The sequence below is a fragment of the Corvus moneduloides genome, chromosome 6 (assembly GCF_009650955.1).
Source record: "Corvus moneduloides isolate bCorMon1 chromosome 6, bCorMon1.pri, whole genome shotgun sequence".
Classification (NCBI taxonomy): domain Eukaryota; kingdom Metazoa; phylum Chordata; class Aves; order Passeriformes; family Corvidae; genus Corvus; species Corvus moneduloides.
Genome location: NC_045481.1, coordinates 9,392,483 through 9,409,593, shown reverse-complemented (window position 1 = coordinate 9,409,593; position 17,111 = coordinate 9,392,483). Strand labels below are relative to the sequence as shown.

Genomic DNA, 17,111 nt, shown 5'->3' with positions numbered 1-17,111 from the left:
AAGGAAAGATCAAGAAAAGCATTTCTTCCTAAGTATGCTGAGAACCTAGATCCTTCTTTAATTCACTGCAGTATGTTCTGCAGCGCGTTCGTCTCTTAGAGCCTGAGGAATGTTTGTTTTCTGTATTTTAGGTCTCCAGCGTCGTAGACTGATTCCTGCTCCGTTGCCAGATGCTGCCTCCTTAGGAAGAAAACCCAGTGTCACTGGCCAGTGGGTTGATCTACCACCTTTGCCAGGCACTTTGAAAGAGCCATTTGAAATTAAAGTTTATGAGATTGATGATGTGGAACGATTACAGCGACACAGACAAGAGGAAACTGAGGTCAGCACATATTTTACAACTGTAGACAACTTAAATTACAATATACAGACAAAGTCCTTGCTTGAATGCCAGAGGGGTGTTCAGGAAATTGATTGCAATTAAAGTACTATAATTATTAATTTTGCAATTCATATGTTGGGGTACCCTTAACACAGAAAATGAAAATGGTTACTGTCTAAAATTAATTGTGTCTAACATGACTGATGGTGTAAATGGAAGTTACCAACTAATACATTATGAGAAGACTTCATAATCCTAGCCTGGCTGGTAAAACCTTACAGCCTCCCTCACTGATAGGGTCATTAACTGTTTATGTAAATGGCAGGATTTTATTAAATCAGGGATATACTGAGTTTAACTTACTTGTAATTGGAAAACACTTCAGCTAATTCTATTTTAGAGACCAGAATTTTATGTTCTACTGATGCCTTTTTCCCATTTCTTTTGTAATAGCCTTTCCAGGATGTTGAGAAGGTAGGAATGCATTTAAGAAAATAAGAATTAATATGTTTTAGTATTAACTGTAACTCTGATACTATAATTGGGCTGTGTTTATCATTTTCACTACTAGAAAAAAAAATTATCTACAAGCAGTAGTAATTTCAGAATGCAGAATGCATTAAGAGATGTTTGCTAATACAGAGAAGTGCAACAAATGCTCAAGTGATGTAGTTTGTGGTTCCTCTAGATGAGAATTCTTTAATGTAAACTTAAAATAAAAAGACCCCCAAAAACCCATAAAAACCCCACCAACCCCACAACCAGATAAAGCAACCCACCTGCTCACTCTTATGAGTAGTGAGCTGGGAGCAATTTGTGTCAGACTGTTATGGGCCAACTCACAGCAGGAAAATTCAAGGAATGGCCTTTCTGTGTCTTAAAAGGGTCTGATGTATTTCCATACCAAGCTGAAGATACTAGAGAGGCGCCAGCAACGAATCAGAGAAATAAAGGCAAAGCATGAATTTTTGAAGGAAGAGTTGGAAGAGACAAAGTGCAGGTTGATGATGGATCCAAATAAGTGGAAAGAAGACTGTAAGTATTTTGCAAAAACAGCATTATGATCGGCCTCTAACAGATTTTCGGCATGTCAGCAGTCCCACTGAAAAACTTAATCACTTGCTAAGATATTTTGCTGAATTGAGTCCTAAAATACTCTATGACTCAATCTGTGTTTCTGTAATACGTGATTTGAACAAAAAAACCATCCAAACCAACCAGAAGAGAACATCAAAATGGTGCAGAGACACACTGTGGTGCTTGTTAATATTAAATATATAATCTTTTATTAATCTTCTTTCCAAAGAAGGAAAAAATTGTCCATATCCATGTTATAGCTGGGAAACTGAGGCATGAGATGTGTTCACAGACTGCGCGCTGTGTGTAGCTGGAGCCTCAAGGCAGAGTTTTGCATCTGCTGAACAAAGGGAAAAAAAAGGCTTAGTTCAAGAGAAATTAAATTTTACTCTTACCATAGTGGCTCCTTTGTGACAGAACAATGTTTTACGATGAGCTGTTTCTCTTACTCAGTACTTTTTTGTCTGACAGTTGAAGTGGATCCTGATCTTGACAAGGAGTCACAGGAGTACCTGGAGGCACTGGAACAAGTGACAGAAGAACTGGAGCAGTGTGTTAATCTGTGCAAGTCACATATCATGATAGTGACGTGTTTTGATATCGGAATAACTGATGTGCAAGATGGAGTGAGGGAAGTGGAGGTTTGAAGAGAGGTTTTTCAAGGGACTGAAGGAAGTGAAGCTGGGTCGTCTGACATGAAGAAGGGATAAAGTAGCTGGGAAGTGAAGGAGGAAGGGTGAAGACTAAAAAGCAACAATGAATGTTGTAAGAGAAAGAAACAGCTGAGGAATGGGAATGTTCATAAATCATTTGGTGCCTCAACGTGTGACCTGAGCTGTACAAAGATAAAAGTAGGATCAAGTATTGCTTCTACCAGAGGGAAGTGAAGAAACTTAGTACAAACCATGATGTTAATTAACGAACAAACAAACATGAAATGGAAGTGCCTTTAAAGTTCATTTGATTTTCATTTTTGTATTTGGTGCTAGAATTAAAGCCAGCAAACCTAAGCAGACTACAAAATGTATTCCTATGAAATATTTTATACTGTATAGTGTATTTATGACTAAATGTAAAAAACAAACAACATTGTAGCAAAAGCAATAAGTAAATTATGTTTTCATACCTGAACTTGCCTTCTTGTTTCATAGAAAAGCTGTTTTATGTAGCAGAATTAAAATTGTATTATAATTGTTTTCTTGGTTAGGGTTCAAGATATTTTTATGAACGTTTATCTATTGAAAAGGAGTATTATGGCATTTTGAGATGATTGTTTTATCTTCAGGTTTTGTATTATTACTTTTTCAGATCAAAATAAATGTTTGTTTTCCATTTTATATATACATATATAGATCTATATTAACTGCTTACCTACTTCCTTGGTTACTAACCTCTCTTTTCACAGACCTGGTCTTTTTTGGAGTCGTAAACTTAATGTAAGGAAGTCTACAAAGGGCACTGTGGTTTGTTTTGATTTTCTTTTTTCCTCTCTGACTGCAGGAATTGAGAATTATGTTTATTACCAAAACCATAAAACAAGCAAAAAAAAAAAAAAAGGAGCAAAAACTTTTTGTAAATGTTAAGTTAGGTCCATATTTTTATATAGTTTTGACTATAAATATAGCATTTGCATTTTGAACTTTTAAGACAAATAGTATATCTTTTTACAGTTTTTCTAAGGAAGGCAAACCCTCAGGATCAAGTTTATACATGCTGCATGAGATTTGTGCTTTTTTGAAGGAGGCCACTTAAGTGTGGAAACTATTGATAAATTGTTGCCAAACAAATACTTTTGAAAAGGTTTAATAGTGTATGTAATACCACCTTTCATAACGAATCATATTTTCTAATCATCTTCCTTTTTATGGTTTTTTCAAATCCTTTGTATAAATATGTATTATAACAGCTTGCTTCAGCTTTTATCTGTGAATAAAAGATACATCTATTGTTACGAGTGCTTTTTGCCGTGTATGTGATTTTAATGTTCAGAAGAGGGAGGATGGCCTGTGGCGCAATGTGTTAAATGTCACATTGCATTGTCTCTTTGCCCAAGAGGTGTATAACTGGGAACAGAGTTCTGACATTAGTCAGCATAAACCAATCAGGAGAGACAAAACACCAAAGGGTGAAATAAATGGCAATGATAATACTTACATTCTCTTAGCACTTACAGAAGAAAGACCTGTGGCTCACATACTTGTTTTCCCTGTTGAGAAAAAGCAATTAAAAATGGGTCTGAAACCACAAGGAAACTAGGAAGTGGAATCAAGCCCTGGGCCGTGTAGGTCCATCATGGCAAACAGCTGCATTCGTTTCTCTGTGGCATTGCAGTGTTTGCTCCCTGACTGGACAGCAGCTGTGCCTGGTCCTCAGCTCCGGGTGCTGGCTGGAGCCTCCCCAGCCAGGGTTAGTGTAGCTTGTGCTTCTAGTGACACCATCTCCAGTGTTTTCCAGCCATTTGGCCACAAGGCCTATAATGAGTGAAGTTTTCCCCTCCCTCTTTTTCTTAGGTAGCCCTACCAGCATGGCATCCACACACTGAGTTTTCTTTACCCTCACAAGAGCCCTGTGAGGTGGGGTAAATTCCTTCTGCCTCATTCCACAGCTGGAGAAGTGGGAGAGTCAGAGCAAGGGTTTGGTGCTTAAACAACTTTTTGACTTTGCATAGGTTACAAAGAGTGCCTTTCTCTATCGCTCTGATTTATCCCTGGAAAAGGGTGCACTGTGTTTGTTTACTGACACTTGGCACTGTGTTGGGTTGTATGCAAGGGAATATGGCATCTTGAATTTCTAGAGGATCCCCTTGCTGATACCCTTGAATAGCAGCTATATTTACTAACTTGTAAATTCCAGCTAAATTTACTTTCTGTGTGCAGAAAGTCACAGTTCTTCCAAAGACAGAATCAAAACCATGTTGTGATTTGATACATCGTGGGTTTTTTCAGAGCAAGGATTAGATAAATAAATAAAATCAAAATAAAAAAGAAGCAGCATGCTGAGGAACAAGTATTTATTAGCAAAAGCAAAAACCTCCAGAAACATGATGGCCAAAAGAGAATGTATTCATGAGGAGCTCTGCAATTAGTGTTGGGTTTTGCACTGGTGCCATTGCACTGTCCTCTGGAGATGCCCATCTTAATGGTGCTGCAGCAGGATGAGTTGACCTGTGGTATGTCTGAGCCCTGGAACACACTCTTTTTTAAGGTAGCCTCTTAATGCCATCCTGAATGGACCCAAGGGATTTTGTTTCTTTTATTTATTTGCCAGCCACCTCATCCTCTCCTCAGAGATCTTCATTGTTTCTCCCGCACTCTGGCAATATTATCATCCTCTGAAATAAAAATCAAGCTGCTAATCATCCATCCCAGTTTTCATAAGCCTGATAATTTGTTTAAATATTTTCCTATATAGCATTTGCTGATCAGACTTGCATCCTTTGATGTTTTCTCCTTCATTTCTAACTGTGGTTATGTTTGCCACAAAGAAGCAAATGAGACATTTCAGGGCTGCTGAGTTCCATGTCAACATGGCAATAATATGCATATTAAATGCATTTAGCCTCTGGCTTCGTGGCACAAAGCAAGCCTGAGATGCAAAATAAGGTGAAGCACTGATGGATGAAATACAGAGTTTTCCTTATGCCAATATTGTTCTTTATTGGTTGTTGTGGGTATTAAATTATCTTTCATATCTCAAGAGCTGAGGTAATCTTTTAGTTTACTGTTTTAGCTGTTGCAGTTCTGTCCAGCTAAATATACTTAATTTATTATTTGAGTCTATTTTACAAAGACTTAATTATATCGGATTACAGATAATTTCAAAATTAAGCTAGATGCTTTATTTCATTCCTCATCTATTTTAATTTAATGATTTAAAATAGCCATTAAATTGCACACTTAAAGATCATGTTGAGCTTGTTATGATATCAAATAAAACTTTAGAAAGCCACTGGCTTTGGAGAACTGCCTGAATAACTTCTGGCAGGGATTTTCCAGTTCACACTGGAATTCTTTCTCCCTTGTGTGCAGTTCTTCCCATGAAATCCCTCACCTTCTCTTTGCTGGGGCAACCTTTTTCAGGTCCCTTGATGGCCCAGTTTACCAAGCAGCTCATATCATGCCTATTTCCCAACAACAGGAAAAGTAATGTATTGACAGCTGCTGGGTTTTTTGGAACCAGTGTAATGGTGATTCAAAGCTTAAAGATTAAATTTCAGGGACACAACTTGCCTGTTCCTCAAACCTCACATCTCACTAGGTTTCACAAGGAGGCCAGAGGTGAGCTTGCCTGTGTGTGAAGGACAAGGACGGGAGAGGTCCCCACATGGGCCTTTTTGAGGAGGAGATGAAGTGTGGACTGGAACGGACATCAAGTGAGAAAGCAGAGCTCTCATCTGGTGACCGGGGATGCGAGAATGTGAGGAGGAACTTGTGTTCTGGACAAAGCCTCCAAGCTTACTTTTGCCTTTTCCCATTCAATGGTCATGGTTCAATACATAAAGCTACTCCTGGGATTTCAGCTGGGAGCGTTGCTGCGTTGCCACAAGTGTTTGGAGTTGCAGTTAGTACAAACATAGATTCCCTATAGAGAAATAAGATGCTCTGTAGATAAAAACTTGTTTAATGTATGTGTAAACCCTTTTGCCACGTAGTGCTTCTGGTCTAACCAGTTCCAGCTAAGGCAGTTCTAGGACACTGTAACTGCAGTATTGAAACATCAGTTCTGAAAGAGAATGCAGTAGAAATATAAGATTATGAGTTCTTTTCTCAGCATGCAGAAGATGTTTCATTCATTTCTATTTCAAGGTACCCCTGTATTCTCTTTCTAGTTATAAACCCATGTTTTCCAGTCACTTGCATTTTATTTTTAAATATCTGTGGAACATAACTCTGCAGGCAGCTGTTCTATAGTGTAGCTATAGGCAGGGTTTAAGACAAAAATGTTAGCTATAAGATGACCTCTGTATCAGATGTCCAAGCTGGCAGAAGTGGACATAAATAAAAAATGCTGCCATATTTGGGACCCAGCTCACTACAGCACTTAGGCACCTGTTCAAGCAAGCAAGTAAATCTGGTTTGTATCCAGCAAAACACTCCAATTTTGGCTTATATCCCATTGACTTGGATTTCTTTTGCTCCAGGGCTTCAGATGATGTAAATTCCTTTTGCAGTGGTTCAACAGAGCTACCCTGACTTTCACCAGATGAAAATCCTGCTAAAAACATTTTATTTATCAGTGGTATCTAGGAAAAAGGGAAGAATAGTTCTGTTGATGTGCAATGGTATCACAAGTGCAAATTAGAAAGCAAAAACTGCCTTCCAGGCTGCTCCTGTATGTAGCATCTCATGGCTTTCTGCAGAATTTGACTTGCAGAAATATGCTTGTGGAATACAGAGAATAAGACATAACCCTTGACAGAGTAAATGCTCAGAGATTTATTATCAGACCCGAGGGGAGCTGCTGGATGACAGGGTGTGTTTGGCATGATGGTGACCTTAGAGCAGCTTACAGGGAAGCCAATGGCTTCACTCGTTGTTTCCCTTCACAAGAGCCTCCCCGCAAGCAGAGGCTGGGTGGGACAGCTGGAGCATGGAGCCAAGAGGAGGGGAGTATTTCAGAGCAACCCATGCAGCGACTCCAGGTGATGCACTTCAGCAGCCTGTTTTTAACCTTGTTTATATGTCTTTTGCTTCTGAGTGTTGCATTCAGCTTGAGACAGGTCATTCCTGGTTTTGGAGTATTCCTGTCACACCCATATGAGAGGGAAGGGCAGGTGTCACTTGGCTGCACCTCACTGGAAGATGGAGAGTAAATAGATGCTCTTACAGCAGGCACAAATAACATTCTGCCATCTCTCTACTGCATCAATACTTACTCAGTAGCATAATTCACTTGCTGCACTTTTGTATTAATATTCTCTATTGAGACTAGGACCTTTCAAATCTTGATGGTAACGAGGTCTCTCTGAGGCAGCTTTTGTTTGTTTGCTTTGGTTTCCAAGTGGACAGAGCAGGCCCTGGCATGAATCAGTACAACTTCATTCTGCCAAGGTTTTGCTTCATTTATTTCTTTAATGTAAACATTTCTTCGGGAGTTTCCGATCAGGTCTGGAAAAGGAAGGTAGCAGCTCCTTTCCTGCTTGGGCTCCCTGGGACAGCTAAAAGAGCTTGTCCTGACTTTTGAAAGACTTGGTTTTGCAGTTCTGCTATTGACTTCAGTAGGAAAAGAACCAGGTCACTATTAACTCCTGGCATCTCTGGTACTAAAGCAATATTAAATGACCAGAAGGAACAAAGCCTTCAGTCCCAGGGTAGGGAAAAAGCAGGTCCCACCTCCTTGTTACCTGGCTCTCCTACCCGAGGTCAGCGGATTGCTTCAGACTCTGCCCTTCAGAGTGTCAGTGATCTAATCAGACCGTGGAGCTCCTGCCACGGCTCACGTGACTCTATTTAAAGCACATCTTAATTGATCTGACCTTGTATAGGAAATACCTTTGAGTCCTCCTGTGCTGCTCTCTGGGAGGCAGGCGCAGTGCTTCAGGGCGCAGGCAGTAGAGAAATAAGCAGACATTTTAGAGTTTGGCCTTTGACTGGAAAAACTGACTTTTAAATACTGTCTCACGGAGACCTTTCCCGTTGCCTGCAACCGTGACCCTCCATTTGTCAGCACCTGGCACAGATACACTTACAAATGCTGCTTGTTTTGAAGGGTGCCACTCATTTTGTTGTACATTACCATTTAAATGAGTTACATTGGTACCTAAAGGCTTTGGTCTCATAGGGCTAAGTGCTGTACAAACACAATTTTTTAGCCTAAATAGACAGGGTATGAGAGGGAAGGACAAAGTGGACTACTGTGTTTGCCTTCAAATTGAGCACACAGAAGTTCTTAAAAATATGTCTCTCACAATGTCCTTTGCTGAATACAGAACAAAACATTCAGCTGTGGCAGCTGAAACCCTGCAGACAGGCTCCAATGGGATGCCATTTTCAAACTGCTCAGTTTTCAAAGTGAAGATAATGTTATTTACTTATGCAACAGGAAATGAGGGAGAGCTTTGATTTGGCTTTTGGGGAGAGAAACAGAAGGAGGAAAATGTAATAATGTATACAAATACATCCATAATGGAAGAAAATGCCACTGCATGGATTGTACACTTCTTTGCAAAGCTGTGCATTCTGGGCAAGCACAAAGGAGTGGAGAAGATTGAGGGCAGCTGTGTGTTGCTCCTCTCTTTATTTCCTTGGTCACATTTCTGCTAAGCCTTGTACCAACCAAATAATTTGCAACCCCCCTATGTATTGCTTTGGTGTAGAAATTTTCTAAAACATTTTGCAAACACAGAGTTTCCCTGTATTCTCCTTTTCCCAGTTTTTAAGTATTCAGTGGGGCATCATCTGTTATTCTTCCTGTTGCCTCTTTGGATGCCTCCCTTGGTCTCTGATTTGCTCCTTGGTATCTAAAGTATCTCTCCCTTTTCTTTCTGCTCTTCTTTGCTAATGATTCAGTTGTAAATGCAGTTTACCATTAAATGTTGTGCAGTGGTATTGAAGTTACTTGATGGGGTTTTCCTTGATAGACAGGTGACCCAACACAAACCAAGCTCTAAAATAGCATCAAAACATTAAACTTCAATGACGTCTCACTTATTTTTCCTTTAAAAGCAGAACTAGGAAAGCTATCTGTAAGGAAGGTCTTCCAATATACTGACAACACACTCACTGGTTTACCATAGCAACTAAAGATCCCTTTTCAGGTGTGTAAATTGTAAACACAGGATTGAAAATTTTCATGAAGTTTACCCTTCCACGGTATGGATGTGCTGTTTGAATCACTGATGTTATAAAATCCGTTAATGTAGTAGATAGGTCTGAATATGTTGGGAATATGGCCGGGAATCTCTGTATGCACGAGGCATGCAGCTGTACAGTCCTTGTCCTCCAAGGCCTCTCCCAATCAGCAGTGTTAATAATCAGGCTGGAAGGGAGCACAGCAGTCTGACAGCAGCGTATACAAGCTAACTGGGAACCTTTGGAAACGCCAGTGTCCTGCTTCCCCCTCCCTGGCAAAAGCCTCTCTCTGCCCCTTGCATGGATGCAGCTGGTTAATAGTTTTCCAGCTGATGATAACAGAGGTGCAGGGCTGCTGGCAGCACTTGAGGACCTGTGCAAGGTGTTGCATGCATTTCAAGTGGCTGCCACCGTGTTGCTGCTTACACAGAGCCCCCGATGCTTTGCAGGGGGTGATTTAGCTGCAGCCTACCTCAGCAACACGCTGCAGTAGTTCTGCTGTTTTTATATAGATTTAAAATGTGGCAGTACTTCAGCAAAGCCAGCGTGGCTCTGTATTTACAAAGGTGTTGCATCAGCCTTGCCTTTGTTGTGCTATCATCTTATCAGAATGAATGAGTGATGAGTTTTGCCAGCCTGCAGGGCACTGGTATGAACTCTTCTAAGGAACCTGCTGCTGCTTTTCCTTTCTGAAGTGCACCCACGTAGGCTGGGGAGGGTCAGTGCATGAAGGAGCAGCTCCACTGGTTGACAGAAATACCTGTGGCAACCAGACTGTAACTCAAGTTCTCCTGCTAGTTCCCAGTCTTTGAGAAGGTCTACTTTAGCAATTTCACAGATGTCAGTGCCAGCATGGCAGGACCCTGTAGCCCACCTGAAACCTGCCAGTTTTTGTCACTACTGCACTGCATTTGCCGTTTTATAGGTTTTTAGACCATTTAATGTCAAGATGGGAGTTTTGTTAGCATTTACATGCATCAGATGATGAGCACTCCCATTGCCCAGGGGGATGTGAGACTGATGAAGAAATAACAGATTTCCCTGTGCATTGGAAAAAGGAGTGAAAAGGCTGTAGTCTTTATTTGCACGAAGAGAGGGGAGTGGTGACCATGTGGAAGGACTCAGCTTTGTACTGCAGCCAGCTAAAGTGACAACTTGACAGCCCTGGCAATGTGCTGGTGACTCACCACACCTATCAATCCAACAAGAGCTGGAGATTTGCTCTGTATAAAAAGAAACGGCTCTTTTTAATTGCTTTATGTTGATTTTTGCCTCCTCTAAGATGCATGATGAACCAGGGATGGTGGAAAGATGTTTCATACCTTAGCAAACAGGTTTTTTTTCCCCCCATTTTGTCCAAACCTGAACTTGTCCAGCAGCCTTTGAATAGAAACACAGTTTGCTTTTTATATTGGGTGTTTCAGACATGTTCTGACTGCATCATAAAATGACAGCAGGAAAACTCCAGAACACTACAGCAGAAGGGAACCTGCAGCTATTAGTAACTCTCCCTGAGGTAATTGTTCTGCACTAGACCACCACCGTTCCCACATACACCAGTAATATTAATATTAGACTTGATATTAATATTAAAGCAAGAGAGCTTTGTCCCATGGTTTGCACTTCAGGCTGTGCATGGTATCTGGCAGGAGGAGCAGAGTAGCACAGTTTCTTATGGACTTGCAAACCCTCTCTCACTGTAGTGGATCTCCTGACACGCTCCCAGTGATAGTCCCAGCAGACAAAAGGCGCTGTGTGCCTCGGCTAGTGCAGAGCAAATTGTGTGCTGGCTGCCTGGCCAATTGCTGCCACAGGGGCAGTGAGATGCCTGATTTGCATCCACCCTCCCCTTGGTGGAGGAGTTAATTTCCTCCTCTTTCTCACTGCCAGTTTTCATGAGACCCTGTGGGAATGTAATTATCACTGAGATTTCTGTCCTTGGTCAGATTTGTTTGATGTTGGCCAACCCTTCTCCCAGTTACTGGGGAAAGGGGGAAAGTGGTGAGATGTACAGTGCTATTGAATAAAATGGCTCAGCAGTTAGATGCATTCCTGTGTGCAGTATGTATCTAAATAATTTGCTTGCAGAACTGAGCATAGTATTAGAACACAAAAAATACACAATGAAGCTACACAGTCCTGAGTGATTCAGTGACTTCTTGTCCTAAACCTGAGGTCATCTGCCTATAATGAGATCTGCACATAATGAGATACATCTGAAATAGGGTTTTGCTTCTCTCAGTAAATAACACCTTTCTCTGCTTTTCTCCCAGGAATGAATTGTAAGTAGCTGAGAAGAGAGAATATTGTTGCAGCCAGTCGATCTGTGCTCAGTGGGGTTAGAAAAGCTGAAAATAGCTCTGTCCTGGCATTTGCTTACGAGGATTTCTGACAGCTCCAGATTCTGATTACAGATTACTCTGGCACAGATTTACCTGAGAGTACACTCAGGTAAGTGCAGTTTGTTTGAACTTACATCAGTATCAATGAAAAGAGGATTTGGTCCTCAGTCCTTCATTCAGGAAATCACCTGTGTTTTACAAAGGATGCTCACACACTGGCTTAGCTCCCTGCCATGCTTCAGGAGGCACTTCTCTAATTTACGGGCTCCGTGCACATTATTGAATGGTACCGAATTAACTGGAGGTGAAAACAATTCTAGCACATTTCTTCAGCTGCTGGCAATACATGTAACTCCATTGTCTTTAATAACAAGTGCTAATTTTACACCTGTTAAGGACTTGATAAAGAGCAGCTTGGCAGTGCTGTGCCTTCTGGGGTAGATAATGAGCCATTTTGTATCTCTGAGTCCTGGCTTTCTCACTTGCTTGTGCTGGCTGGAGTGCTAGGAGAGTGAGATGTGGATTTTATTTGCTGCCAAGGCTCTTATGTTATTCTTCTGCCTCTCCGTTGCTGCTTGTAGCCATATGGGTGACTCTTCTGGGAATGTGCAGGCACTGTATTTTGACTTAAAACCCTGTGTGAATGGTTTTCTTGACCTGTGTGATAAGTCTTTATGTGAGGAGAACATTTGAAAATAGTCTTGACTTGCACATACCTTTGTCTCAAAAAGTGAAGGCAGCTTTGGAGGAGTTCTAGTGAGAATTTTTTGAAGTCAGTAATTGTATGGGCCATCTGCTGTGAGGGGGAGAGCTGAAAAATGGTAGGTATTGTCTTAAGTGTGCGTAATCCAATTTTTTTGGTGAATGCAGCCTTTAATCACCACTCTTGCAATGTGAGGCATCTGCTTCTGAATTTAAGTAGCTGAGACTAATCAGACTAATTCAAGTCTTTCTGCAATAAGCCTAATTGATCAACCTAATATCTTTGCAAAAAAAAAAAATTGTTTATTTATGTTAGTCTTTGCAATAACGAAGATGAATCTTTTAATCACTTTGCAGGGTAGTCTTGAAAGTTGATATAGAAATTTGTTTACAAAATACACCTGTTCTTATTTGTTGTGACTTCAAAGCCTGCACTGTGCTTAAAGGGAGAGGAAAGTGCTGATGTGTGTACTTCCTGCGGGAATCCTCTTATTCTCATCATAGTGCAAAAAGTTATGTTAGTTTGAAATACAACTTAGCCTGAAGTGGGTGTGAAGTATTCCAATGGAAATTGCTAATTTGAATGGAAGTGTTTAGTTTGAGCAGCAGTTTTCAGTTAAGCCTCTTCTCATGTTTGTATGCCGTATCAAAATACTTTTGAGAGCTGAGCACCCTGCTGTGAAATCATTTGTATATGTATTTACGTGCACAGTACATGCATTCAGAATGTTTTGCAAATATTAAAGCAACCTGTTATTAGAAGAGTGCTAAACTGAGGAAAAGCAAAGGCACATGAGTTAGTGAAGCAAGTATGTCTTGGCTTTCTGTTCCTCGCTCTGGCTGTTGGAAGATACACCACCTCCCCCAGCTTCCAGTCTAATATTGCCTGGACCTGCCCAAAAGGTTTTGAATCAAATGCAGAAATGTTATTTACCGGACAAAAATGTGCTCCTAAGAAAAGGGTGCTTATCAGCGTAACACTAACAAATCTGAATTCTACTCAACTTGGCTCAGCTAGGAATTCACTGGTATTTTTACAATTGGATATTGTCACATTCCTGGAGGAAGTTGATGCAGATGAAGTGATTAATTTTGTTATATGCATAGACACACATTCAGGCAGAAAACTGTGGTAGCAACAACACTGCATTGCTCTGCTTTGTGATCTTGTTAAAATAAGGTGTTTTATTTGCTGGTGTTGAAAGCTGGGACAGAGCCCCTCCTTATAGCTTCAGATAAATCCTGACATTTCACACAGACCTCAACCCTGGGCAGATTATTAACCCTTGAGTGAAGTCTAATGTATAGTGAAAGTTATTCATATACCTAAGTCTTTATCTTAATTATTACTTGCCTACTGTATTAGGGAATGGCTTAATGTGCCAAGGGCAAAAAGCCCTCTGCATTTCAATTCAGCAAGTGCCCATGGCACCAGAACTTTTTTTAAAGGTGGAGAGAATAGCTCTCCTCCCACTGTTCTTATGATGGTAACATAAGAAGAGAGGAAACCATAGTATTGAACATACTAATGAAATAATGCCTATTGGTTTGTAAGGGTGTAGTGAAAAGTAATCAAGGAAAATGGCAAGAGTAAGCCAGTGAGAGTTAACTTTAAAAAATCTGGCATTATATGAGGTCAGAAACATACAAAAACTTTCAACTCACTTTATTTCACTTAGTTAATATTTTGTAGAGTGTTCACATGTGTCGTGCTGATCTGAACTAAGATCTCATCCATGTAAGCCTTTTACCAGGTAAATAAACCAACATCCTCCAAAGAATATTTAAGCATAGATAATCATCTTGCCTTAATATGTCATGAACATTTGTTACAAGTGTTCTCATCCTTTCCCCTCCTATCTTTTACTAAAACAGCCTAATAACATTTGGAGGATGTATCTGGAATGTTTCTTAACTCCCAGAAGTTGTAGCATAAACATTTTTACTAAATAATGTTACTTGAACACTGTTTTTGACTTATTCTTTTCTTTGATGTAGCCAGGATGCACATTGCTATCACTGCAGTGGTGGAATGGGATACCTGGGTCTCACAGGTGTTGTCACAGCCCAGGATATATTTCATCACTTTGAAAAATTAAGTCCTGGGACAGTCTTGGTCCTAGTCATGGTCCTTTCATGTGGTTTGCTATTCTGTTGGTGGTGGTATTGGAAGTCTATTACACTGTAATGCTGGAAGGAATTTTTACTCTCAAGTGTCTCATCTATTAGTAAGTAGTGATCCAGTTCTGTTTAACATCTTATCAATATTCGGGATGAGGGGATTGAGGGAACCCTCAGTCAGCTTGTTGATGACACCAAGTTGGGTGGGAGTGTTGATCTGCTGTGGGGTAGGGAGGCTCTACAAAGGGTTCTGGACAAGCTAGATCAATGGGCCCAAGGCCAGATGTATGAGGCTCAACAAGGTGAGGTGGCAAGCACTGCCTTTGGGTCACAGCAATCCTCTGCAGTGCTACAGGCTGGGGACAGAGTGGCTGGAAAATGGCACAACAGCAAAGGACCTGGGGCTGCTGGTTGACATGAGCCAGCCGTGTGTGCAAGTGGCCAAAAAGGCCAGTGGCATCCTGGCCTGTATCAGGAATAGTGTGGCCTCAGGACCAGGACAGTGATTGTCCCCCTGTACTCAGCACTGGTGAGGCCACACCCTGAGTGCTGTGTCCAGTTCTGGGCCCCTTATTTCAATGAAGACATAGAGGTGCTGGGCAAGTCCAGAGAAGGGCAATGGAGCTGGGGAGGGGTCTGGAGTACCATTGTTATGAGGAGTAGCTGAGGGAGCTGGGTGTGATTAACCTGGAGAAAAAGAGGCTCGGGGGAACCTTATTGCCCTCTACAACTGCCTGAGAGTGTAGCAAGGTGGGTGTTGGCCTCTTCTCCCAGCTAACAAGCAATATAATGAGAGGAAACTGCCACAAATTAAGCCAGGGAATGTTTAGATTGGATATTAGGAAAAAATTTCTTCACAGAAAGGGTTGTCAAGCATTGGAACAGGCTGCTGAGGGAAATGGTGGAGTAACTGCCCCTGGAGGTATTTAGAAGATATATGGATGTCATGCTTAAGCAAGCTTGGCAGTGCTGGGTTAATGGTTGGACTGAATGATCTTAAAAGTCTTTTCCAACCTAAATGATTCTATGATCTAGAGAAATTTGTTAAATGAAATGTCTGTTGCTTTGTTATCAGAGGCTGCTTGGGCACTGGGCTGGAGTTGGAACCAATGATACTGATGGGTCCCTTCCAACTCAGTATATTCTATGATTCTAGGGTCTGTTTTAGGCAGGGGACTCCTTATGAGCTGAGAGGCTCAGAGGGGCTTTTCTGAAAAACACAGGGCCTGGGCAGTCAGTGAATTTTTCTTTCTTTTGCATGTACAGTGGCAGAAAGGTAAGGAAATTGTTGTGAAAGTGAAGGAAACAGAAGGGGAATTTGGAGAGATAAAGTGAGAAAGATGAGCTAGACAGGACTGTACCAAAGGTGTTTCTGTCAAGTAGTGGGGTTGCATGGATAGCAACTAATGGGAGCACTATCTGTCTTGCTATTTGGTTGCAGCCTCTATCATGTTATAATTTTTTTTTTTTTACTGGAGTATGGCTATGAACAGGATTTTTTAATAACATGGGAAGACCCTTCCCACCCTCAGTGTGATGTTACCATCCTTTCTGAAGAGGACATCATTTTGCTCTCCTCATCTCAGCAGTCTGCAAGAGCAGGAGGTAAGAAGGTATTTTCATTCTGAATAAATGATGACGTGTTTTGAAAGTCACCTCTGACTAAATTTACCATTTCCTATCTTCTGGTGTGCAGCCACTTGCTGCAAAGAAAGGGCATTTGAGAGACAGAAAGTATGAGACTTCCTAGCAAGAACATGCAATATAGTCCTCATTCTACTTTAATCCTTGTTTAATAATCTTTCAAGGCCCAGTTCTTATCTCTGACCCAGAGCTGCCAAGATTGGAATAATGCTGGTGTTTTGAGAATAGAAGTAACTTTATACTTATAATTCTCCTCCTGTAGGGGTTTTTGCCATCTTCCTTAAACTGACTTAAGGTTGCTATGTGTCTCTAGAAGAAGTGAGCTTCAATTTAAAATGAAGTTAAGTTTTGATTTTGGTAAAATAAGTAGGCTTGTATGGTTGATTCAGCCTTATTCACCTGCAAATACAAGAAGTGATGTAACTTTACAGGAAAGATGATATATTTACTCTGTGTCCTGTGTCATGGAGGGATGTGATTAATTTAAGAGTCTTTCCCTGCTCCACACTCCAGGTTCAGGTCTACCTGAATCATGCCTAACAGATTTGAAAGTAGCATTTCAAGCCCTGCTCTACTAAATTCCGTTTTGAGGAAGTTCTAATCTGAGCATTGCTTCATAAATGTGTTACTGTCTGTAAGAGTTCATGAGGTTCTTCTTGCATATACTTTTGCTCATGGATCATAAATTTAAACCCTGGGATTTAGTTGGGTATTGCAAACAAAACCCGCATACCTGCATGTTGGTTTAAAAGAGGCTGCATAATCCATTCACTTTTGTCCATGTCTTGCAATTTTCCTTGCTGGTTAAATCCATGCTACAAGTTCAAGTCTACAAAGGCTAGAGTAGTTCATGTGTGCTTAAAGCCAAGATTGCTTCTTTCACATTCTACCCAGGTTAATCCATTCCAGCCAAATTTGTTAGCTGAGGCATTTGGAATCCATCCCTTATACAGCATCATTTGATTCTGCAAATGTCTTTGTAGGGATTCTGACAGACGAGTATCTGGCTAAAGGATAAAGGGAAATCAAGATGTCCTTAAGACAGTTTTAGGTATTCCTTATGTTGGAATAGTTCTGGTGTTGAAAAGCTTTGAGAGCATTAAACCAAATGAA

At 40.8% G+C, this 17,111-nt stretch overlaps 1 protein-coding gene across 2 annotated transcripts in view; it reads left to right on the top strand.

Annotated features, from left to right (window-relative positions):
* KIF26A (kinesin family member 26A) overlaps positions 1-2,405 on the top strand; it is a 100,803-nt gene extending 98,398 nt beyond the window's left edge. The window contains exons 13-16 of one of the 2 annotated variants that reach the window (XM_032111734.1): positions 132-322; positions 776-796; positions 1,207-1,357; positions 1,871-2,053. In XM_032111734.1, the coding sequence (XP_031967625.1) occupies positions 132-322; positions 776-796; positions 1,207-1,357; positions 1,871-2,046 (539 nt within the window). In that variant the 3' untranslated portion in view covers positions 2,047-2,053. Of the gene's footprint in view, positions 1-131; positions 323-775; positions 797-1,206; positions 1,358-1,870 lie in introns of both variants that reach the window. The other variant, XM_032111735.1, reaches the window with a different exon arrangement.
* Positions 2,406-17,111: the final 14,706 nt, after the last annotated feature.